Here is a 25855-nt window from a genome sequence, read left to right on the forward strand (position 1 = left end):
TTCAATTCCCAGCACCCACATGGTGGCTCACAACCATCTGTAATGAGATATGGTGCCCTCTTCTGGCATGCAGACATACCTGTAAGCAGAATATTGTACACTTAATAAACAAAAAAACAAACAAATAAATCTTTAGCTGGGCACACGCCTTTAATCTCAGCACTAGGGAGGCGGCAGAGGCAGGTGGATCTCTGTGAGTTCAAGGCCAGCCTGGTCTACAGAGTGAGTTCCAGGAGGTTCCAAAGCAACACTGAGAAACCCTGTCTCAAATAAATAAATAAATAAATAAATAAATAAATAAATAAATAAGGAGAGGGTAGAAAGCCCAGGGTTAGACCTCTTAGAAAATGGACAATCAGTCCCTTCGCAACCACACTCAGCTGCCAAATGACATCTTAGTACCACAGCCCTTTGTAAACAGAAAGTGTTCAGTGTGGGTAAGAGCTAAATTATTTTGTGTAATAATGATAAGAATCGGGCTGGAAGCCAGGCAGTGGTGGTGCATGCTTTTAATCCCAGCACTTGGAAGGCAGAAGCAGGCGGATCTCTGTGAGTTAGAGGCCAGCCTGGTCTACAGAGCAAGTTCCAGGACAGCTAGAGCTGTTACACCAAGAGAAACCCTATCTCAAAAAGACAAAACAAAACAAAAAGAATTGAGCTGGAGAGATGGCTCAGAGGTTAAGAGCAGTGACTGCTCTTCCAGAGGTCCTGAGTTAAATTCCCAGCAACCACATGATGGCTCACAACCATCTGTAATGAGATATGGTGCCCTCTTCTGGCCTGTAGACACACAGACAGAACACTGTATACATAATAAAATCTTATAAAAAAATGGCATTTTGCATGAGGAGAATAGCAAAGATTACAGCAGACACTCTCAGCCATGGATGCACGCCGTGACCTTTGGAGTGCAGTGGAGTTGTGCCCATCAGAAGCTGGGCAGTGTTCAAGAATACTTCCTAAGGAAACAGAGGGGAGTAGGAGACTGTTCATTCCAGAGTTTTATTAGGGAAAAAAATAACAACTCAGCAGCCAGCAAATTGTCCAATATCAGGAGAATGGCTAAAGAAATCATGGGACATCTATAAATAGACCATCTCACGGGATGCTTCTGCAGACAGGACTAATCTGTGAAGTCAGGCATCAGAACAGCAGTCATGCTGGAGGCAGACACTGGAAAAGCAAACTGGAGACCTGACGTGGGGCGGAGCACTGATAGGTATGGAGTTTCTGGTTTGCTTTGTTTTTAGGTTTTTTTGAGACAAGGTCCCACTCTGTAGCTCAGGCTGTCCTGAAACTCAAAATACTCCTTCATAAGCCCCCAAGTGCTGGTTGCAGACATGCATCATCAAATTCACCAGAAACTGGGTGTAGTGTTATAGGTATGTAGTCCCAGATACTCAAGAAGCTGAGGCAAATAGATCACTTAAGCCTAGGTGTTTACAGTCAGCTTGGCCAACAAAATGAGAGCTGGCTTAAAAGAAAAAAAAAAGTAGTACACAATTGATTTACTTTTCTACATGCATAACATATGTAAATTACATGGTTTTTGAGGGTTTTCTTGGGGGTGGGTGGGAGGGTTTCACTGTATAACCCAGTCTGCCTGGAATCAGGCTGACCTGGAACTTACCGAGATCAACCTATCTCTGCTTCCCAAGTGCTGGGACTAAAGAACGCACTACTATATCCGGCTAAATAATATGGTTTTGGGTGTGGGGTTTTTTGTTTTTTTTTTTTGTTTGTTTGTTTGGTTTGGTTTTTGTTTTTGTTTTTTTGAGACAGGGTTTCTCTGTAACCCTGGCTGTCCTAGAACTTACTCAGTATACTGGGCTGGCCTCGAACTCAGAGGTCTGACTACCTCTGCCTCCCAAGTGCTGGGATTAAAGGCGTGCACTGCCACTGTCTGGGCTAAAAAACAAAAGGACATCAAAGGATGTCTTTGAGGAATGTTTTATACCCAGAAGATGAAAGAATCATCCAAAACATCAAATTGAATATAGAGTTCCAAATGGAGAAGAAAATACAAAGTGGATGTAGCAGCATGCAATGGCTTTCTTTCTGAGTGACAGGCCTGTGAGACTTCATTGTTTTATAGGAGTGCTTTTTTCTGCATAACAACTTACATATTTTTAACCTCCCAAAATTGTAATACTCTAAAAATATATATGATGAAATTTCATTATTACCTACAAGAACTCTGTGAGGACACAGAGAACTCAAGAGTTTATATAGACCTCAGTGAGAACTGCCTCCAAGCACACAGCTAGTTAAAATTCAGAGCTCAAATTTAACTGGTCTTCTGATTCCTGATTCCAAGCTTCAAGCATTTTTCCATTCAACCCCCTAGATCTGGGTGGGGAGTGGGGAAAAGCCAAGTCTGATGTAATCTGACTGAAAACAGGACAGACAGAACTAGTGGAAACACGAGTCTGGTCTCAGGAGGGACTGTGACCAAGTGGTGTGTGTGTGTGTGTGTGTGTGTGTGTGTGTGTGTGTGTGTGTGTGTGAGTGTACGCGGGCACGCGCGCAAAGGGAAGGAGGACCTGCAACAGCAAACTGCCCAGGACTCTTTGAGCACAGAGGAAGACCCAAGACAGACACAGCTGTCTCAGTAACTGCCCTAAAAACTAGGTGCGTTCCTCTCACTGGACCCACCACCTAGCCACAAGGCTGCTACTTGGTACATCAATATAACAAAAAAGCTGGAGTGAGGTTTGTGACTCCGCTTCCTGGGGTGAGCTCTACAGTGACTACTCCCAGTTGGACATGTGGTATATTGTCAACTAGGACTCTGCTGCTCATAAGGAGCTGTGGAAAGAGAGGTCACTACAGGGAATGAGCCCCTCAGCAGAGGCCAGCAGAAAGTCCACACTCAGGCCCCCAGTCTGCCCGAGACCACCACAACCCTGCATGTGCACAGCACTCAGGACCTTAGGGAGCTGCTGTGGGTATTGTACACATTTTACACTTTAGAGAGCACTCGAAACTGCTCAGGAAAAATACAAAATGGTCACCCTGAGCAAATTGAGGGCAATTTCTGCTGCTTTTTTGGAATACCCCACATCCTCTGACAGCACACTGGTCCCTGCTATGGACCCAGATAAGGGTCGCCACATTTAGCCAGTGGAATGGCCCCTAAGGGTTCATATATTTGAATGCTTAAGTCCCCAGGAAGTGTTTGAGGAGGATCAGAAGGGCTAGCAGGTGTGTCCTTATTGGAAGAGGTGTTTCATTAGGGGTGGGCTTTGAGGCTTCAAAAGCCCTTGCCAAGCCGTGTGTGTGTGTGTGTGTGTGTGTGTGTGTGTGTGCGTGTGTGTGTGCGCGCGCGTGTGCGCGCGCCTGCCTACACATCCGGATGCAGCTCTTAACTACTTCTCCAGCAAAGCACCATGACTGCCTGTGTGTAGCCATGATCCCTACCATGACGACAAAAACTCTAAAACTGTAAGCAAGTCCCTGGTTAAATGCCTTCTTCTCTAAGAGCTGCCTTGGTCATGGAGTCTCTTCACAGCTACACCAGTGACCTAGACAAGCAGCCTAGGACCTACTTGTGCGAGGAGAGAGTTCATACACATTTGGTAGCAGAAGCCCCACAGGTACAGAAGCCATTGAACCAAACTTGGTACAAAGTAAGATAGTGTTATTTACGATTATAAATAGAAATGATTAAAAATCATAGTTCTGGAGAGATGGCTCAGATGTTAAGAGCACTGGCTGGCTATTCTTTCAGAGTACCTGGGTTCAATTCCCAGCACCCACAGGGCAGCTCACACCTATAACTCCAGTTCCAGGGGATCTGACACCCTCATCTCAATGCATATAAAATAAAATTGAATTATTTTTAAAAAGAATCATGATTATGCCTAGCAGTGGTGGTGCATACCTTTAATTCAGCACTTAGGAGACAGAGACAGGTGGATTTAAGTTCAAGGCCAGCTACAGAGTTAGTTCCAGGACAGTCAGGGATACACAGAGAAACCTGTCTCAAAAAACTAAAATAAAGCTGGGCGATGGTGGCGCACGCCTTTAATCCCAGCACTCTGGGAGGCAGAGGCAGGTGGATCTCTGTGAGTTCGAGACCAGCCTGGTCTACAGAGCTAGTTCCAAGACAGGCTCCAAAGCCACAGAGAAACCCTGTCTCAAAAAACAAAACAAACAAACAAAAAAAAAAAACTAAAAAAAAAAGAGAGAATCACGACTATATCAGGAACACCGTCCATATTTGGAAAGTATTTACTTTTAAAGATTATTTTCTGGTGTGCCATCTCACTCCTGTCAGGAAAGAGGCCACATGCCTCATTATCATCTCTAAACATTGAGAAAATAAAGCTCCAAGACCCTTGCCAAGGTCACAGTCTCTAGGACTAGAAATCAGGTCTGACTGCTCCTCCAGGGCTCTTCCCCACAGATGATATAAAGCAGCCCCACCTGACGACCTGAGGGTACTCACCCCAAAAGCTTGCTGTGGTCCAGCTGATGGCTGGGGGGCATCCGACAGGCGCTGAAGACAATGATCTTCCGCCCGTATTTATCATCACCTAAGTGTGGAGGAAGATGGAGCACAGCTGGTGAAAAATGAACCATACCAACCTGGGGCCTGTGCCAGTGATTGCAGGGGCTTGGCTGACTCATGTCCGTTACTCAAGGGCATGCTGGGTACAGTTACTTCAAGCACACTGAATTGGGACACGCCTCCCCCGAATTTTAACCTTGCTTTTTAACCCAGTCATGGTGACACTTGTAAACCCACACTTTGGAGTCAGGAAGATCAGGCTTTCAAGACCTTTCAAAACAGGCTTTCAAATTTTAATAGGTTCAAGGCCAGCATGGGCTACATGACATAGTCTCAAAAAAATAAAAATAAAACAAAACAGTAGTAATAAAACCACTTTTAGGATAGATACAGTGTTGAGTGCCTTTAAATCTAGCACTTGAGAGGCAGGAGCGAAGACAGAAAAACTGTGAGTCTAAGCCAGCCTAGTCCACCAAGCAAGTTCCAAGATAGCAAGGTATAGTGAGACCCTTTCTTTATAAGTAAGAAAAATCATCTTGAAAGGGTAATGTCTGTGGAGACAACGTACATTCATCAGTAGATAAATGTATGGGGATGTAACTCAGTTGGCAGCATGCCTGCTCAGGTTAGCATACAGGGAGCCCTGGGTTTGATCCCTAGTACCACATAAACCAAAAGTGATAGTTACATCTGTTACCCCAGCTCTCAGAGATAGAAGCAGGAAGACCAGAAGTTCAAAGTTATCCTTAGCTATACTTAAATAAATTTGAGGCTAAGCTGAGATACATGATAATCTATGTCATGAAAAATAAAGTATATTCATGCAATAAAAGTATAACCACAAAAAGGAAGAAAGTACTGATATATGGCACAAAATATACATGAACCGTGAGAATCGGCTAAGAGAGAGCAGCCTGAAACAAAGGGCAGCTACTGTATGGTTTTGAGAGAGTCTAAGACAGTGCTACTCCACTGTGGGCCACAACCCCTTGGGATCAAATGACCTTTCTACAGGAGTCACAAATCAGACATCCTGCTTACCAGATATTTATATTACAATTCATAACAACAGCAAAATCACAGTTATGAGGTAGCAATAAAAATCATTTTATGGTTGGGGTGTCACCACAACATGAGAAACTGTATTAGGACAGTTGAGAACCACTGGTCTAAGACGCGGGAGGCGGAGAAACAGAAACACTGATAAACCGCTGCAGAAGCTCTTCTGCTCCTTCAGCCAGTATAAGATACCAGCCCACTTGGGTGTGGTCTCTTCTGCTTTAAAAAGCAGCAGTAGCCCTGCTCTCTCTCTCTCTCTTGCTTCCTCTTCTGGCTCCCACTTCTGGCTGCTAGACTATATTCCTGTTCGTACACAGAACTGTTGTCTAGGAAGGACAGTGATCTGTAAATTTTCCCCTTAAATAAATAACCCTCTTATTAGCTGTAATTCCAAACTGGTGTGGGACTGTTTTGTGACATACGCCTTCATCTGGTGACAACAAAGAACATTTGGTTTTAGAACCCCCAGCTCTACTACCCACTGCCAGCTTGGAGTGTGCCTGGCTAGGCCCTCCCTCAGCCAGCCACGGCCTGTGCGTGGAGCCAGCAGTTCTCTTGGATACAGAATTCTCACAAAGCGGTGGCTTTTCTTGCTGCGGACCGGCTATGGTTCTTTATCTTATCTCATTACTCACTTCACAAGGGCTTCCAGTCCTCCCACCACCACACACTGTGCAGATATTCAGACTGGATACGGGCTTTCCTGGGTGCCTGCTGTTATCTTGTTATCCCTGTGCTCCTGCGGCTGTTGACTGATCAGGGCCCACCGTGGCACACAGAATTTGTGATTTCTATTAATAACTATTTTTTGATCTAAGCATATCTTTTAGCATTTCACAACTAAAATCAGATTCATACCAGTCACATGACTCCAACTGTATCATCAGGCCCAGCTGGGTTAGTTTTGTAGGTGGCCTGCGACATCTACTGGCAGGTTACGGTTATTGCACCTAATCCAGCTAATTAAATCTATATCTTAAATATAGATCATAAGTTGCTAATTTAAAAGGGCAATATGTTAGACAACCTAACCATCCAAGGTTTCAACAGACTCTTTACTTACAGCGTGTGTGAGGTATTACAAGACTTTTATGATGCCCTTTCTACATCATTAATCTTTATTCTGGGGATTAGTTTTGTCCTCAATATTTTTTCCTTAAAAAATGGTTTGACAATAGGGCTAAGAATGAGGCATTTTTAGAAATGGTGCAGTCTTAGCCAGGGGATGGTGGCGCACGCCTTTAATCCCAGCACTCGGGAGGCAGAGGCAGGCAGATCTCTGTGAGTTCGAGACCAGCCTGGTCTACAGAGCTAGTTCCAGGACAGGCTCCAAAGCCACAGAGAAACCCTGTCTCAAAAAACCAAAAAAAAAAAAAAAAAAAAAAAGATGCAGCCTTTACAGACTGAAACCACGTTACTCAAGAAAGAGTTTGGAAATCTGAAGAAGGACATGACTTCATTTAATGGAAGATTCAGCACTCTGGAGAAGGAAACAGCTGATTTGGCACATAAAACCCAGTCAATGACAGTGGGTGCTGAAACATTATTTGAGAGAATTCGCACTGTTGAATGTCTTAATCATACTCTGTCAAGGGGGACCGACAGATTGATTAACAGAATGTCTCTACAGAAAGGTATAATGCATGCTATAAAGATTATGTCCAAGGATGAGACATTATCTCTACTGGACAGACTTCATACCTTAGAATCATCAATGAGGGCATTAGAGCAGAACACGGGACAGGAATCCAGACATTACAAAAGGCAATGGTAAACAGATTTGAAAATATTGAGGAAATTATCAAATTTGATGACCAGGAACAAAAGGTACAAAGGCAAAATTTAACCACATCGGTACGTAAAATCTCCGGGGTAACTTCTGCAGAGTTCTGCCTGCCTTTCCAGTAATAACAACAGAAAAAGCATCTGGCCCCAAGTACCCCAAGGTTGTCAAAGAATATACACGGGAGCCCACACCCACACGTATGACTGATCTAAAAATTAAAGAAGCAGTTGTAGCTTATGGACTACATTCGTCCTTTGTTAGGGAAATGGTCAAAACCAGGGCTTTCAGTAACAAAGCAACACCTCAAGATTGGGCTCAGTTAATCTCAGCAGTCCTAGAAAGTGGACAGCAGCTACTTTGGAGGTTCTTTTTTAAAGAAGAGGTGAGAATTTTAGAGCAATAAGAAAAAGCAAATGGACTTGAGATTTCCCTAGATCAAATTCTAAGTGAAGGACCTTACTCTGATCCTAAGGATCAAGCTCTTTATGATGGCCACACATTGTCCCTATGCAGCACAGAAGCCTCAAAGGCTTGGGACAGGATTCAGGAACCAGAAAAGAGAGTTGAATCTATCTTAGGGTTAAAGAGGGCCAGAGAGAATCTTTTAGTGACTTTTTGCAAAGACTAACTAGGGCTGTACAAATAGGAGTAACTGACCCAGAAGCTTGACATATAATAATTGAATATTTGCCTTATGAGAATGCCCACATTGAGTGTAAACGGATCCTTGGGCCTTTAAAGATCAGATCAGCACCCAGGGATGAATGGGTCTTGCATTACAATGAATGTCGAGACACTTGACAATGGTAGTGAAGAGTGGGTAGATGAAGCCATTTCCAATGGTAAAAGGAGACATCAGAATACCAAATGTTTTAATTGTAGACTGGGACATCTGAGAAGGGATTGTAGACAACGGATTCCTAGGAATAATGCCTCCTTGGGAATGGCAGAAATAGGAGGACTCAGCCTTCAGGTGTATGTAGGAGGTGTGGCAAAGGTCAACACTGGACCGATGAATGAAGGTCAATGACAGACAGACAAGGCAACCTGATACCATCAGGAAACACTGTGGGGGGCCTCTTGCAGGCCCCCCGTGATGAATGTGGTCCAGTCATTCCCAGTTACAATGGAGAACATGTCTCACCAAGAAAATTAAAAAATCCAATGCCGCTGGAGAGATGGCTCAGTGGTTAAGAGCATTGCCTGCTCTTCCAAAGGTCCTGAGTTCAATTCCCAGCAACCACATGGTGGCTCACAACCATCTGTAAAGAGGTCTGGCGCCCTCTTCCGGCCTTCAGGCATACAGACAGAATATTGTATACATAATAATAAATATTAAAAAATCCAATGCCTGCTGCAAAAAGCAATACTGGTCTGAATGATGGATTAAAGGTGGAGGATGAGTCAAAAAAATCCAGTGGGACAGAGGAAACGTATATTTTGGCAGACTTCTATAAATAATCAAAGACCAAAGCTAAGAGTTTGTATAAATGGCATTTTTTTTTTTTTTTTTGGTTTTTCGAGACAGGGTTTCTCTGTAGCTTTGGTGCCTGTCCTGGAATTAGCTCTTGTAGACCAGGCTGGCCTCGAACTCCCAGAGATCCGCCTGCCTCTGCCTCCCGAGTGCTGGGATTAAAGGTGTGCTGCACCACCCGCCCGGCATAAATGGCATTTTTATTGAAGGCTTATTAGACACAAGTGTGGATGTCAGTATCATTACTCCAGAATCTTGGCATCTGAATTGGCCTCTTCAAGAGGTAAATGTTCAGTTGCTGGGAATTGGAACTCTATCTCGGGTTGAATGCATAGGGCCAGAAGGTCAAATAGGAAGACTAAGGCCATATATAGCCAATAATGCAGTGAATTTGTGGGGCCATGTCCTATTGCAGCAATGGAATACCCAGATTAACATTCCTGCCATCCCAAAATCTTATGTTTTTGAGGAAAATATTAGGAGATACGATAGACAACGGACACCAGCCATTCGGGCTGTACAAGAACAAGCAATTGATAAACCTTCAGAGATACCAACAGCCCTACCTTTAAAATTGTTAATTGAGAAACCAATATGGGTTAAGCAGTGGCCTCTAGCTGAGGAAACGTTGCAGGCTTTAGAACAGCTAGTACAACAAGATGCTCAACATATAGACGAATCTACTTGCCCTTGGAATTCTCCTGTATTTGTTGTTAAAATGAAATCTGGAAAATGGAAAACAGTGACAGATCCAAGGGCTATCAATGAGGGAGAATTGTCTGTATTCTGTCTATCATGTTTTAAATAAATGCTGATTAGCCAGGCAGGAAGTATAGGTGGGTAAACCAGACAGGAAGTAGAAATGATGTAATGAGAACAGGAGAATTCTGGGAAGGAGGAAGTTGATTCCTCCCACTCCTGCCCAGACCACCAAAGCAGCAGGATGTGATCTGCCCCACTGAAAAAGGTACTGAGCCACATGGCTAACATAGATCAGAAAAATGGGTTAATTAAGACATGAGAGTTAGCCAGTGAGAGGCTAGAGCTAATGGGCCAATCAGCTTATAATTTTTGGAGACCTATGTGTGATTTTCTTTGGGGCTAAACAGTTGTTGGGTACCGGGCGGGACAGAAACCCCAACAAAAAGCAGGCCCCCATTCATGTTACATATCAACAAGGTTATTCAACCTATGGGCCCTCTACAACCTGGAATTCCTCTGCCTTCTCTGTTACCAAAGGGATGGCCTCTCATAGTTACTGATATAAAGTATTGTTTCTTCACTATACCATAACAAGAAGAGGAAGGAGAAAAGTTTGCATTCACAGTTCCTACTTAAAATAATTCTCAGCCTACTAAAAGGTATCAATGGACCGTCCTCCCACGGGGAATACTCCATAGCCCAACCCTGTGCCAATACTTTGTCAGCCATTGGAAATAATACATAAGCAGTTTCCCAAGTCTATAATCTACAATAACATGGATGACATTTTGTTATCTGATTCAAATATAGATACTTTAGAAAGGATGTTTAAAGAAGTAAAGAAAGTCTTGCCTAAATGGGGATTACAAACTGCTCCTGAAAAGATTCAAAGAAGAGATTCTGTTAATAACCTAGGTTACATAATAGGTTTACAGAAAATTAGAACACAAAAGGCCCAAATGTGAAAAGACTGGTTACGGAATCTTAATGACTTTCAAAGATTATTAGGAGACATTTCCAGTCTATGACTGGCTGTTGGGATAACACCTGATCTAATAATTTATTTAAACAAAACCTTAGATGGTGATAAAGACTTGAATAGTCCCAGAAAATTAACAGCTGAAGCAGAAAAGGAATTGAGGATTGTTGAGGAGAAATTACAGGAGGCACATGTAGATAGGGTGAATCCAAATCTTAATTGTATTCTAGTCATATTGTCTTCCAGAATTTCTCCTACAGGAATTTTAATGCAGAGGGACGATAGTATCTTAGAATGGATCTTTTTACCACATAAACCAAGTAAAAAATTAAAAACTTATGTGGAAAGTCTCTGAATTAATTCTAAAAGGTAAACTGAGACTTCGTCAATTAGCAGGTATATATGGCAGGCCTAAACCTGAAGCTCCTCTACCTTAGTTTACTGAGTGATAGAATTTGGTATTTTTGCTTTTGTCTTTGTTTTCATAAGACAGAGTCTCATTATGTAGCCCTGGCTGGACTTGAACTATAGAGACCCCCCTGCCTTTGCCTCCCAAGCAGTAGGATTAAAGGTGTGTGCCACTACCTCCAGCTTTGATATTTTTTACAGGTATGTGCGCACCACACCTGGAGGGAGGCAGGTCTGGGTGCTACTAGTTCTCTGAACCCTGAAGTGCTAGTGTTTTGGGGGGGCAGCTGCTGGTGGCTCCCAGCTAAGTTCCTGCCCTCATTTACTCCCAACTGGCTCTGTTGGGGGAAAGGAAAGCAGCAGAGCAGGGGAGAGACACAGACACAGAACGCAGCCCAGCCACACAATCTGAAGTTCAGAAGTCCTGGGACTCCTGCATGAAGGGGAGCTTCACCTGCCTAGTTCCAACTAAGCAGAAGGAATGCCTGGAATGCAGGTGCTGAAGTGGGAGGGCCTGGGGAGGACGTTGAAGCTTTTATTTGAAGCCTGTCTGGAAGAGTTGAGTACCTGGCCAAGGTAGAGGGTCTGAGAGCTCTGGAATGTAAGGTGAGAGGGTAAGGCTACAGGCCAGGAGCATGTTGTTCCACCTCTCAGCTGGCCACAGAAGTGGGGTATAGAAACCCTTCATCCGTGCTTTATGAGTAACCCTAATAAACTCAGTGGTTCATCAAAAAGTTACAAAGATGTGCATTTTCTCTAGAAAAAGAAATTTGTGCCCTGGTAGCACTGGGTGGGGGTCAAAGAGGACTGCGAATGGCTTTAAGACTGGACTGTTAGGTTCCTTTTTATTGTTTCATTTTTCCCAGTACTGAGGCTGGAGGCCAGGCCTTGCACTAGGTTGAGAGCTCTACCACTGAATCATACCCAGTGTAAGAATGTGACCTTCTAGGAAAGGCACGGACACCCAGGCAAGTCCTCAGTGCTAACCATAAGGCTGATCCAGTAACACACACTGAAAAAAGCCAAGACAGCATGGGGATCAAGGATCAGTCAGGAGTTGGAAGGCATGCATGGGATGAGTCAGCAGCCCTGGGGCTCTAGGCCTTATCCTCTGACTCCTCAGAAATGGAAGCCCCATCACCAAGTTTGCAAGCAAGCAGGGTGGCTACTACAGGAAGCATACCGGAACCCCTCCCTACTCTCAGAAGGGATTAGAGCTGATTCTGCCCTGGACCCTTAAGAGAGACACAGAGCTGGCAGCTGGGTGCTGGGGAGAGGGTGGAGTAGGAGAAGCCTGCCTTCCCCAGATACCAATCAGGCTCTCTAAGGTAGCATGGGTGTTAACCAGCAGCAGGAGAGCCTCTCCAGCAGGCTTTCTGGGTGCTGCTGCTCACAACCTGCAGGACAAGGACTTCTAAGGTGGAGGTCAGGACTGAGAAAGTTATGGTATATGAAGACTGTTTACATTTGTTAAATATTTTTTTCAAAGATTTATTTATTATGTCTACAACATTCTGCCTCCATGTATGCCCACACACCAGAAGAGGGCACCAGATCTCATTATAGATGACTGTGAGCCACCATGTGGTTTCTGGGAATTGAACTCAGCACTTCTGGAAGAGCAGCCAGTGCTCCTAACCTCTGAACCATTTCTCCAGCCCCATGTTAAATATTTCTATTGCCAGGCATTTTGCAAGCCAGTTGACATTATGTTGGAGGCCTGAAACCAGCTGTTGTATAAACTGAAAAGGTTACAAATAATGGTCTCTTTGCCTTCTATAGAGTCTACAGTTCCAGCGCAACACTGGAAAGACCCCACAGGGACCAAGTCAAATTTGACTGAGGTCCATGGCAGCTACTGAAGGGAGGGACAAACATAGGCTGTCGAGGAGTTGGGAGTATTGCCTCCTCTCCCTTACACACAGGTCCTTTCTCTGAACTCTAGTTCAGACATCACCACTGGCTCTTCAAACAAGACTTGTCTATACTGGGAGCTTCCCGAGGCACAGCCCCTAGAGCTCCCCTCTCCAGAGTTTTGGGTCTCCACCTCATCATGTCTTTCAGACACTCTGCTATTTCCTGCTTCCAAAGCCAACACCAGCTCCCAGATTCCTATGATGGAGCTGCAATTAAGCTGGTCCCACCTGCCTCCACTCAGAGTCCTTTCTGATTCATAGAGCCAGAGGCCACAGCCAGGGGGACCAAGCACAGACAACCAGAACTGACACCTACCTGGCTGGGCCCCCTCAGGCTCGCCACATTCTGGAGAAACAAACAAACAAACAAACAAACAAATGCTGCAAGGTGGTGTTTTGTTGCAAGACAAGGGGACACCCACAGAAGTGGGGGAACAACCTCACCTGCTGTCTTCTGACTGACTACCAAGTCAGGAGGCTGTCAGGGCAGACATTAGACACCCTGACACCTTACTCAGATTCCCAGGCTCAGACCTCAGCCAGGAAGAAACTGTCTTGCTTCTGCAGGGTCGAGAGAGATCGTTCAAGGGCTCCAACCCAGACCAAGGTAAGCATCAGAAAATCAGGCACCATGGGAATGCCTTAGACATTGTGGCCTCTTCTGACCCTGACAACAAGAGCCAGCTCATTGAAGCTCACTATTTCCCTGCTCCAGTCTCTTCTGGGGCTTGCCTTATGACACAGGGAGCTTCCTGAAGCAGAGAGCCAAAGGGCTCCTGCACCCATTCTCAGAGGGGCAGCACACCCACTAGAAACTGGCCGTTCCAGGGAGTCACATGGCACTGTGCATCTTGAAAAGGCTCTGCCCATTCCAAACCCCCAGAAGGGGACGACATTATCCGCATCAGGGCGAGTGAAGGGAAGACAGGGCAGGAAGGAAGCTCTAGCTCCCAGGATGCTAACATACGAGAATCACTGTACTCCTCTCAACAACAGTGTAAGAAAGGAGGTCAGAGAGCAAAACTAGATCAAACTCAACTTTCTAACTTCAAAGCTCTTAGGCCACAATGCCTCCCACATTCCGGCTGCAGTGGGAGACCATGGGACCATACGTCAGGAAGCAGTGGTACATAGCAATCAAAACCAGTCCATGCTCATAAGGGAAGATCCATAAGCCCAAGAGCAGGCCAGAGGCTAGGCACAAAATGTACCCTTTCTTGGTAGCAAAAGAGGCTGGCTTCTCTAAGCCAGGAGCACAGAATATCAGGGAAGAAGTACCTTACTGAGCATGCTTACCTGCTACTTCCACAATCTGGTGCCGGGCAATGTCATAGTAAGGGTCATCCCACTTCAGGTGTGTGACAGGTTCTGGAGAGCTGCTTTTAGAGTCATCTGAGGAACATGGCAAAGGCAGAGTCACCCTTGGGGCTGGCCTAGCACTTTCTCCATGACTCATTCTCTCTAGCCTGCCCCCAGAGAACTTACAGTCCTAGCCATACTCTAGGGCTGGTCTCCTTGGCCCAACCTTACCCCCTGAAGACCCCTCCAGCAGGAAGGAGCCTCCTCTCCGGGGTATCTACAGTTGCCTGAGACATTGTGCCACTCACCTGACTTGGGAAAGTCTGGCATTTCATCAGAAGGCCAGTTCTTCTCATCAATGGAGGCTAGCTTCAACTGGTTCAGAGCTGGGCTGGTATCATCCAAGGTCAGATCATCTTGCAGCTCTGAGAGAGGATCCATGGCTGTGTCTGTTCCCTGCAGAAGAACCAGAGGAGAAAGCTGGATGTGGAGGGAGGAAGAGTGGTGGGTCAGATTCTGTAATTCTTTCCGTGAGCCCTCTGTCCCCTTCTTTTCTCTTCTGGCACCCTTGTTTCTATTCCTCAACCGGCCCAGTCCTGCCAAGAGTTCCACAGAGCATGCTGCCAGAAAAGGCAGCTGGAGTAGCGGATGGCACAGGTCCTCAGCCAGATCCCACACTGCCTGTCACCCGACTGACCAAGTAACGCAGCCCCAGCTGCCAAAGAGCATATCCTCACATTCACCAACAGTTACAGGAATGGATGCTACAAGAATCTGAGGAATCCAAGAGTCTTCAAATGCTATGAAAAAGGCCAGCTGGGGCCTTGGCTATTCTACTTCTTTCTCAGGTCCAAGATAATTGGGTCCCAGGAGGAAAGGGTCATGGCCGAGTTTGGTTTATCTGGGACAATCTATCTGCCAATCCCAGCAGACCTCTTGTAGGTCCCCAATGCTCTTGGGCCCTCTCTAAACCTGTAGGGGTTCCAGACCGTGGTTTCCCTGTGGCAAAGTCAACAGACTGTCTTAAGGATGTTAGGGAACAGAGGGAAAAGAGGTTGCCCGCAATATCTAGAGCATGGAGTCAGGACAGAAGAGCTGGGAGGAGAGTTGGCACTAAAACCAGGTGTAGGACCCAGCCAAAGGAGGTGGCACCTCCCTTGAACTCACCAGATGGGTGAGGAAGGAGGCTTCATCCAACCTAGTTGCCCAACACCAAAGAAGAAACTGCATTCCCGAGGCCAGGAGAAAATGACATATAAGGTCAGAGAATCAGTAGGACAGGTAAGAGGAGAGAAAGGGCCTGGGGGTAGGAAGAAGAGAAGAGCTGCCACATGAGATGCACACTGTGGGCTATAAGGATCTTGAAAACTGCCCCTCCCCACACATTACAGCCTAGGGCTCTAAATGGTGAACAGCTGCCAGGGCCAGAGCAACAACTTCCTTGTTACCATGGCAATATTACTGAGTCAGTAGGAAAATTGTTTCAGGTTTTCAAAGCCAAAGACCTTGCTTCTTCCTTGCTCTTTTTCTCCCGTCCCTTGGGGATTCACTCATCCAAGCTGGACACCAAAATAAAGGTTCCTCACTAAGAACACAGAGGGCAAACCTTTCACATTTGGGAATGCATTTCTCTTGGTGAGTAACTTTGCCTTTGCCCAAAGACTGGATCCTCACTCCCCCTTCAACCCTCGGCCCTCCAACAAGGCAATCTCCAGTATTGAGGAATTTGCCTCTGGCCCACTGACTCTCCCAGATTCAACCAGGAGGCTACAGGGCTGCTTCTCACAGGACCATAGCTTAGTGGCTCTCAACCTGTGGGTTGAAATCCCTTTGGTGACCAAATGACCCTTTCTTTTTTTTTTTTTTATAGGCATAGGTATTTATTAAGAAAGAGAGGGAGAGAGAAAGAAGGAGGAGGAGAGAGAGAAAGAGAGAGAGAGAGAGAGAGAGAGAGAGAGAGGAGGAGAGAGGCAAAGCCCCATGTGTACACCAGGAGAGAACAAATGACCCTTTCATAGGGGTCACCTATGACCATCAGGAAACATGGATATTTATATTATGATTCATAACAGTAACAAAACTACAGTTATGAAAATAATTTTATGGATGGGGTCCCCACAACATGAGGAATCAGAAAGGGTGAGAAGCACTGGCTCATTAAAGTGAACCGACTCCAGTTGGAAACAACACCCTCCTGCTAGAGGGGCTCCCTGCCCATCACTGCCCAGACGCCAAGAACGCCTTGGCATCCCCGACCTCACAGCTATGCAAGAGAAATCATTTTGTACACAATAATATCTGAGGTGACAGAAAAAGCATGAAATCGAATACATGAGAAACCAGGCGACAGTCCTGCCAAGGGCTGCAGAGATCCTGGGCCAGCGCCTTCCCTGTCGGGACCTTAAATTTCCTCATCTAGGAAGCAAAGGCTCCTCCCAGATCTAACTCCCCCGTGCTCAGAAGCACTTGCTGAAAGTAAACAGGATTAAAAGTTAGAGTTGAGCTGTGTGTGAGGGAGGACAGCTGAATGGGACTCCCATCTCTTTCCCAGGAGCCTCTTTCTCTCCCGAGCTCCTTCAACTCCCACATAACCTCCTTTACCAGCCCAAAAAAAAAAAAAAAAATCACAGTGTGCCCAGCTCCCTGACCCCTCTCGGCCCCTTCTATTGCCTTCTCTGAGCCCAGATGTTTATCTGCAGTTCTGTGGGAGATGAATTTCCCGCGAAGGGAAATTCTAACACAAAACGATAGAAATAAAATAGTACCAGCCACTTGCGAGCCCTATTCAGCTCTGCAGAAACACTTCTTTCTCTAAGATGAATCTTGTGCTTTTGGCAGGTAAACCTTTACCTTTAGAGAGTGTTCACGTGTCACTTTAGAAAAAGACTTGACTTTGGCAAAACCATAAATCTCTCAAAAATTCTGATATCTGTGAACTTCTCAAAAAACAAACACAAGCCTCTGAACTACTGTCTAAGAGCCTATTTCGAAGGCTAAGGCCACAGCTCAGTAATAGAGCACTTTGCCTGCACACGCAGAGCCCTAGATTCCCTCTGCAGCACAGGAAAACAAAGCAACTTATTCAGAATAATGCCTGGCACGTGGTAGACATCCTGTCATTAGCTGAATGACTGAATGATTTTCCTAAGAGAAGAAAGGAACCAACACTTGTGAAAGACCAACATAGTACCCGAGCTGGAACCAGTTCACCTCACAACCGCACCACTAGGTCAGCGTATGTTAGTAAAGCCATTTACGGTTTGAGCAAAATGGGGGCTGGGGGATGAGCACGTTGCTAAAGGTCATAGAACCCAGAGGCAGGATTTCAATCCACAAGTACGTTTGAGGTAGCCTCTTGGTGAAAGTCAGCCACTCAACAACACTCCTATGTGTCTGTCACAAATTCATAGGGTTCAAAGAGGAGCCACGAAGGGGCAGCCAGAACTTGAATACCAGGGCGGAACAGAGATAGCAACTTGAAGTCATAATGTTTGCTGGTGTTGGAATCGGATTGTTGTGACTCCGGAAAAACAAACATCCTACACGACAGTAACTCCCAACTATAATCTCGTTTGCATAGTCAAAAACCTACACTGAATGTATTTCATTTCGCAAGAAAATGAGAAGAAAGCATGGCCTTTCAAGTGGCAAAGTCGATCACTTCCCTCTAATTTCTCGATCTCAGAGCTTTGCCGGATCCTTTCAGGGAGACTTCTCCCACCCACGGGTTTGTTCTGTACTGGCCTATGCCTTGGAGAGGGAAGGAAGAAGTCAGAGAAAGTGGCTGTCTTCTCATTGCAGACACCGAAGTGCACAAAATCCCGACAGTGGAGAGACCAAGGCCCTCGGGCCCAGTTCCACCTCGGCGGCACTGCCTCCAAATCTCCCCTTTAGGACCTAAGCCCTTCAGACGACCAGCGTAGCTCTTCCCCTTCCCCCACCGCGCCCAGCGAGACCCCGCGCTCTGCAGCTCACCGCGCTCAGGCAAGGCTCCCTCTGCCACGCCTGTCAAAGCTCGGCAAACATCCGGCTCCGAGGAGGAATGGGAACCGCCCCCTCCGGGGCCCCCCGCGCCCCAGCTACTTCCGCCACATCTTCCTACTTCCGGTTTTCTTCCCGTTCCAAACATGGCTTTCCAGGTGTCCCTCCCACTTCCGAGAGTCACCTGCCAAAATGCCCGTCTAAGAGGTTAGACAGTAGAACTTTCCGACTCCTCGCTCCCTAAGGAGGGCGGGTTGACATATTGGTTCCGCTTTTCCGGGTACTGAAAATTAGCAGGCCCCAGAAATCCTAGGTTCGTATCGTTCTCGGACAGAGTTTTGTCTTACCAGTACTTCCAAACTCCCAGTCCTGTGCTTCAGTGATGCTTAACCATCGAGATTCTTTCTTTCCTTTTTTTTGGTTCTGAATTTTCTTGAGCGTAAATTTGGAAGGACTGTTTCCGAGAGGAGCCTGGACAAAAAATGCTCACTTCCGGCGAAGGGGTGTTGGCGGGAGCTCTCTGATCCAGGATGGAGGCGAAGGAGATGCTCTTGGGAAAGACTCTGCCACTCCGTGAGTGACCTACGATGTCTGCGACCCTCAGTCCTGGATTAGATGGCCCCAGCGTTTTCTAGTCAACGCCTTTCCCCCACATTCCTTTTTCTCTCGAGTCTGGGATCCTGCTTCAGTCTGGGGCTTAACACCCTGTCAGGGGCTGGGGTAGAGCCTTGCTTATCCCTCCGACTCCTGAGGCATAGCTGACCTTGCACTTTCCTCCTGCGTCTTTTCCCAACCCCACGCCCTCGGGAGCAGCTCCTTTCACTGCCTTCCCATCTCCCTGCAGCCCCCGAGCCGCGCCTGGGCCAGGACTCAGGATGGAGCCCATCTGGAGAAGGCTTTGCTCAGGGCCTCAAAGACTTGCCACCTGGCACGAGACGTGCCATACTTGCTCTCAGGAGCCTCCCCCAGGGCTTGGCCTTGGGCCCCTCCTGCGCCGGGAAACACCACTTAGGGGTCTGGTGTGTCGGAGAGCCCCTGCAGCTCGGACTGCATTGGGGACCTCTGGAAGTGGACTCCGGCTTGGAAGAGAAGGGCGAGGGAGTGAAGCCACCGCACGAAGAGGTATTGAGTATAGGACGTCGTCTCCGGTCTGAAAGTTTGGGGGAGGGTCAGACACATCCGGACAGCTCTTCCAGTTCGTTAGAAGCATGATATTTAAAACCTGGGAAGTCGTTTTTGTCCCTTCACTGCCTTACTTTACCTAAGCTGCAGTAACTAAAGAATGGAAACGCAAAAGGTTGTGAGCCGAATTCCTAGAGTGTCCACAGTGACAAAGGTCAGAAGCTAAAGTTACCAGGATCAGATTTGAGCTTCGTCAACTAGTTAGCGAAATGACATGCCTCATGTTACTGGCCTGTAAAAGAAAGCATGGATAGTATTGTTTGCTTTTCGCTGAGCGTGGTGGCACATGTTGTTAATCCCCTCACGCCTTGCTCCCCACCCCCAAAAGGATTACAAAAGAGCTTTCATTATCTTATTCCAGGAACTGTCACTAGGCTGGTGGAGAGCCATATGTACCTGGAAGCAGAGTTCAGCTTGGGTCAGGTAAGTTATACAAATGTGCGTACACACTAAACTTGGGCTAGAACCTGAAGCCAATTCTAGTTGTCTCCCAGGGGTCTTTTCCAGTGTGTCCTTCCAAAGACTTGGGGAAGAAGACCTGTTGAGCCAGCTCTTGCTCTGTTTTGCAGCTTGGTGCAACAAGCTGGCCTGCAGAGTGATGGAAACGTGTCCTTGGTCTGGATCAATGGGAAGCTTCACCTGCAGGTGTACCAGATTGTGTTCCCAGGCTCTGAGTTGCTTCTGTGCCCTCAGTCTCCCTCCAAGAACCTAAGTGTCATGCGCCCCAGGCTAGAGGAAGAAGCAGCTGCAGTGGTGGTGGCAGAAGAGGAGTCTGCTAGACGAGAAGAAGTGGCCTTCCCCCGACGAGATACAGCAGAGTCTTGGGCAGGTGTGTGCTCAGTACACCCCTGTTCAAGGTCATGTTGGTCAAGGTCCTTTGGGCTGCAGGGGACCGTGTCTCAAAACAGAAGCCAAGGGCTGGACACGGCTAAGTTAGGAAAGTCCTTGTGTACAATCATGAGAGCCAAACTTGGGGTCCCAGCATCCGTGGAAAAGCTGATTGTGGGGCCTGGAGAACTGGCTCAGCAGGTAAGGGTGCTGGCCACTGTGGCTACTCTGCCAGAGGTCCTGGGTTTAATGCCCAGAACCCACCTGGCAGTTCACAACTTTCTGTAACTCCAGTTCCAGGGGACGTGGCGTCCTCACACGGACTTACATGCAGGCAGAACCCCAATTTACATTTTTTTTAAAAGCACACATGTCTGTAAAACTAAATGTTAGGTGAGAAGGGACCAAAGGCAGAAACAGGTATTCCCTGGGGCTCTGGGCTGAGCACCAGGTTAGGAGGCCAACTGACATAGGTCTGCAGGTTTCCACACACACATAAAGCCATGTTTAAATGCCCACTCCCAGACTGTCACAAAACTGTTTGTGATAGGAAAGACTGTCTCAGCCTAGTAAAGGACAACAGTAAAATCACAGTGGCCTTGAAGTGTGGCTCTGTGGTAGAGTGCTTGTGCCATGTGAGAGGCACTGTGCTCAATCTCTAGGTCTCCCAAAAGAGAAGGAGAAAAGGGAAAAGGAAAGAAAACCTGGTAAAAGGATGTGGCCAAGGGCTAAGGATATAGGTCCATGATAGCGCACTTGCCCCTCATGATCAAGGAATCAAGTTCAGCCCCCAGTTAGAAGAAAAAAAGCTCTGATTTTAAATAGGCCTAGGATGCGACTCAGTGGTAGAGTCCTGCATACATGGAGCCTTGGGGGCAGCATGATATTAGAAAGCAGAACTTAGGGTTGTGTGAGGGCCTTGAGGGCATAATGGTTTTGGTTTTGTCTTTTACACGTATTTGCGTGTGTGTGAGCACGCAGAGTTGGCACAGTGCCTGGCTCTTCAGGTCAGGGGACAACTTTCTTTCTTTTTTAGGGGAGGGGGGTTCAAGACAAGGTTTCTCTGTGGCTTTGGAGTCTGTCCTGGAACTAGCTCTTAGAGACCAGGCTGGCCTCAAACTCACAGAGATCTGCCTGCCTCTTCCTCCCAAGTGCTGGAATTAAAGGCGTGCACCACCAGCGCCCGGTTAAGAGGACAGCTTTCAGGCTTTGGGTTCTCTCTTTCCACCAGTGAAGGACTTGAGGGTCAAACTCAGGTCACAGCAGTACGCAGTAAGCAATAGCCACTGAGGTAGCTCACTGGCCTAGGAGTTTGTGGACAATCGACATAGTTTGGGGCTGTAAACTGTCATTTTATGCTTTCAGTTGGAACATGGTAAGTCATCCTTGCAATGTACAAATTTTTGTGTCTTCTTTAGAGTTTCTTGGAGCTGGGCAGTATGTGCACGCCTTTAATCCCAGCACTCTGGAGGCAGACAGGCAGATCAGAGTTCGAGACCAACCTGGTCTACCAAGCGAGTCCCAGGACAGCCAGGGCTACACAGAGAAACCCTGTATTGGGGGGCGGGGAGGGGAGAGAAGGATACCACATCAGCAAAAAAATGGTGGCACACACCTTTAATCCCAGCTCTTAGGAGGCAAAGGCAGGTGGAGCTCAGTGAGTTTGAGACCAGCCTGGTCTATAAAACCAAGTCCAGGACAGACAGACAGGGTTGTTACACAGAGAAACCCTGTCTTGAAAAACCAAGATAAATAAATGAATAAATAAATTAAATAATTTGTGGGTAACTTATACTCCAAAGAATATTTCAAAGACTAGTCATGGGATTGGGAAAATATTTGCTAACTCTTTATCTAATAAAGAGCTAATATCTAGAATATATAAAAACTCAAAACTGAATGGTAGCACCTGGAAAGATTCTTCAGCAGTTAAGAGCACTGGCTGCTCTTCCAGAGGACCCAGGTTCAATCCCCAGCACCCACATGGCAGCTCACAATGGTCTGTAACTCCAGTTCCAGGGGACCTGACATCCTCAGTTTCAAAAATAGCCCTCCACAAAGAAAGAAAGGAAGGAAGTTTCCTGGAATGATGTGGTTTTATTGATGAAGTTAGGAAACTATACAAAGCTTCTCATTTATTTGTTCTTGGCATTGTTATACATTTAAAAACTAAAATTTCTCATGGCTATTTTGTTTTTTGGGGGGTGGTTGAGACAGGATTTCTCTGTGTAGCCCTGGCTATCCTGGAACTCACTCTGTAGACCAGACTGACCTCGAACTCACAAAGATCCGCTTGCCTCTGCCTCCTGAGTGCTAGGATTAAAGGTGTGTGCCACCACTGCCCGGCCATTGTTAGGACATTTTTATTTCATGGGTACTTTGTGCATGGGTATTTTGCCTAAGTCTGTGTACCACATTGTATCATGCTTGAGGAGTCCAGAAGAGGGTGCTGGATCCCAGAGGAACCAGACTTACAGGAGGTTGTTAGCCACCTTTGCAGGTGATAAGAGTGGAATCCTAGTCCCCTGGAAAAGCAGTGTTCTTCACTGCTCAGTCAATCCTCCGGCCTCACCTTGCTTCCTCCTGTTTCCTAGTCCTGCTCTCCTTCCTCTTCCCAAACAGTATCCTTCTACTCTTACGTTGTATCCCAGAGCCGGGACAGGGTTTTCATTTTACATATGAACTCAGGCCGGGAGATGTTAGGGTCCAATCCCACGTCATGTCTCCAGTGGAGAAGAAAAGGCCCTTACTCTGTCGTGGCCTTTCTCTAGAGATTAACCAGATGGGCTTCCCTAGAAGTGTTTGAGACTGGACAGGAAAGAGAAAGAGTAGCTCCTGGTCCAGGGAAGATACATGTGTAGGTTTTTCCACCGAAGACTAGGTGCTGGCCCAGCAAAAGAAAACATGGAGTACGTAATTCCCCAGTAATAAATACTATTCGCTACCAAGCTTGGCTAATCCTTGAACCCCATCCTTTTCCTCAGATCCTAGTCATGAGTCACTCCATAGTATCCAAGGAGAAAACATGGTAAGTTCTGGACCCGTGGCCCAAATCCGAGATCAACCTCTCAAGGATAGCCAGCCCCTTGGCCTGTTGCTTCAAGATGATAGCATGGATAAAGATGGCCTGCAACAGACACCACCTGAACCTCAGGGCATCTCTGCTGCCCAGAAGAGCCCAGAGAGCAAGGACACCAGTTTATTAAATCCCAGAGGGACCCAGGTGCAAACCTGCCCAGCTGAGAAGTTCCATGTTCCCAGCAGTGGATGCCTGTCCACAGTGCAGATCTCAGAACCCGGAACCCAGCTCCCTAGCTTCCCTGTACTGCAGTGTAGCCCTCCTGACCCGGTAGGAGACTCCTCGAAGCAGGGGCGACGATACCGGTGTGGGGAGTGTGGGAAGGCATTCCTGCAGCTGTGCCACCTCAGGAAACATGCATTTGTGCACACGGACCACAAGCCCTTCCTGTGCACCGAGTGTGGCAAGAGTTACAGCTCCGAAGAAAGCTTCAAAGCCCACATGCTGGGACATCGAGGGGTGAGGCCCTTCCCTTGCTCACAGTGTGACAAGGCTTATGGTACCCGCAGGGACCTCAGAGAGCATCAGCTGGTCCATTCAGGTGCCCGACCCTTCGTGTGTGAGCTGTGTGGCAAAGCCTTTGCTCGCCGGCCTTCCCTGCGGCTACACCAGAAGACCCACCAGATGCCAGATGCCCCTTCCCCGTGCCCATGCCCAGTGTGTGGGCAGCTCTTGGCCACCCAGGGTTCACTGCGGAACCACATGAGGCTCCACACTGGGGAAAAACCCTTCCTGTGCCCACACTGTGGCCGAGCATTCCGCCAGCGGGGCAACCTCCGAGGACACTTGAGGCTGCACACAGGGGAGCGCCCTTACCGATGCCCACACTGTGCCAGTACTTTCCCCCAGCTCCCCGAGCTGCGGCGCCATCTCATCTCCCACACTGGTGAGGCCTACCTGTGCCCAGTGTGTGGGAAGGCCCTCCGAGACCCACATACACTGCGTGCTCATGAGCGCCTCCACTCGGGGGAGAGGCCCTTTCAGTGCCCTCAATGTGACCGAGCTTACACGCTGGCCACCAAGCTCCGCCGTCACCTCAAGTCTCACATGACAGATAAGCCCTACCAATGCTCTATCTGTGGCCTGGGCTATGCCCTCCCTCAAAGCCTCAAGCGGCACCAGCTCAGTCACCAGCATGGGGTTTCCTCCAGCCCTTCTCTGCCTCCCGCTGCCTCTGAGTCCACCGCGGTGCTCCTACAAAGTGAGCCAGAGCTGCTGGACGTGTGCAGCCAACAAGAAGTGCCCCCAAGTGGGGGTGTTGTGGAGGTCAGCATCCCTGAGAACCAGCAAAAGTGCTCTGTAGTACCCGAGGGGCCAGCCTCGTGCTGACCACGAGGATATGGGCTTTAGTGGTGGTGGAGGTAGAGGCAGGCACCTGACACCTTCCTCGTGTCCACCCCCACCCCTACAAGAGCTCTCCATAAAGACTGCTGTAGCAGATTGTGTCTGTATGCTATTCTCTTTGGGTCTCCTCTAGATGCAGGAACCAAGTTGACTGGCTCTTAGGGTTGGGAAAGCTCAGCTATCAAACCACATGTCAAACGTCCTCTGGAGTTCAGGTTTTAGTTAATTTTGACTGCTTTTCACAGCATCTAAAAGAGGGGTTCCCAACCTGTGGGTCATGACCCCTTTCACATACTTAGGCCTAATAAGACTATTGTAAATCACATACTTAAAATTCATAGATGTAGCAAATTTACAGTTATGAAATAGTAATAAAAAGGATTTTATGGTTAGGGGTCACCACAGCTCTAAAAGGTTGAAATGTGGGCACTGGTGAGATGGCTCAGAGGTTAAGAGCACCTGCTCCTCTTCCAGAGGTCCTGAGTTCAATTCCCAGCAACCACATGGTGGCTCACAACCATCTGTAATGAAATCTGGTACCCTATTCCAGTGTGCAGGCATACATGGAAGCAGAACATTATATATATAGACTATATAGACTGTCTAGGCTCCCACAAAGCCAATACGTGCAGTAGTATATATAGAGAGAGAGTAGTATATATATATAAAGTAGTATATATATAAAGTGTGGGTAGGAAGGCTGAGAGCCACTGGTCTAAGGGCTGTGAAAGCTGAAGGCAATAAACAGTGTGGGTCATGGGTTGGGTGGATTTGTGCACTGCCATAGGCTTGGCCTGCCCACAGGGAAAGTATGAGGCATGACGTGGATGTGAGATGCTGGGGAGGGAACAAACAGGTGGGCCTGGTGCACACTGCAGATTCCACTACTCAAGAAAGCAGAAAGATTGCTGCAAGTGTGAGGCTGTCGTGGACTGCATAAAGGGCCTCCCTATTGATTGTTAGTATGATAGTGGAATATAGTCTGGCAGGCTGAATCATCTCAGCTAGTCACCTCAAAATTGTTCTGAACAGTTTGTAATCCAAAGCCAATCTTTAGGTGATATTTTTCAGCTTAGTGGTGTTATCAGAGTCTTGGAGGAATTTTGTTGTGGGGCCCCATCCTGATGGGGACTTCAAAGGTCACTATTAGGCATGTTCATGGTTCACTGCAAAAAACTAATGGAGACTCAAACCTGAAATCATGTACAGGAAAGTAAATGAAATGTTTTTCTTTTCTTTTTTTATTGATTTTTTTTAATTTATTAAAGATTTCTGTCTCTTCCCCACCTCCGCCTCCCCTTTCCC

The 25855-nt window shown here is 47.1% G+C and overlaps 2 protein-coding genes across 5 annotated transcripts in view; one reads left to right on the forward strand and one right to left on the reverse strand.

The window, feature by feature from the left end:
• Positions 1 to 18601, reverse strand: part of Arhgap1 (Rho GTPase activating protein 1) — a 34969-nt gene extending 16368 nt beyond the window's left edge. Inside the window, exons 1-4 of one of the 3 annotated variants that reach the window (XM_050124323.1) lie at positions 18465 to 18601; positions 14445 to 14592; positions 14134 to 14229; positions 4451 to 4538 (exon numbers count right to left, since the gene is read on the reverse strand). In XM_050124323.1, the coding sequence (XP_049980280.1) occupies positions 4451 to 4538; positions 14134 to 14229; positions 14445 to 14577 (317 nt within the window). In that variant the 5' untranslated portion in view covers positions 14578 to 14592; positions 18465 to 18601. Of the gene's footprint in view, positions 1 to 4450; positions 4539 to 14133; positions 14230 to 14444; positions 14617 to 18111; positions 18244 to 18464 lie in introns of those variants that run through there. The other 2 variants (XM_050124321.1, XM_050124322.1) reach the window with 2 other exon arrangements.
• Znf408 (zinc finger protein 408) overlaps positions 18557 to 25855 on the forward strand; it is a 10985-nt gene continuing 3686 nt past the window's right edge. Inside the window, exons 1-5 of one of the 2 annotated variants that reach the window (XM_050124315.1) lie at positions 18557 to 18690; positions 18962 to 19239; positions 19661 to 19722; positions 19869 to 20128; positions 23112 to 24472. In XM_050124315.1, the coding sequence (XP_049980272.1) occupies positions 18648 to 18690; positions 18962 to 19239; positions 19661 to 19722; positions 19869 to 20128; positions 23112 to 24472 (2004 nt within the window). In that variant the 5' untranslated portion in view covers positions 18557 to 18647. Of the gene's footprint in view, positions 18691 to 18961; positions 19240 to 19660; positions 19723 to 19868; positions 20129 to 23111; positions 24645 to 25855 lie in introns of those variants that run through there. The other variant, XM_050124314.1, reaches the window with a different exon arrangement.

This window comes from Alexandromys fortis, unplaced genomic scaffold (genome assembly GCF_014885135.2).
Source record: "Alexandromys fortis isolate MF-2015 unplaced genomic scaffold, M_Fortis_MF-2015_v1.1 scaffold_222, whole genome shotgun sequence".
In the NCBI taxonomy this organism is placed as follows: Eukaryota; Metazoa; Chordata; class Mammalia; order Rodentia; family Cricetidae; genus Alexandromys; species Alexandromys fortis.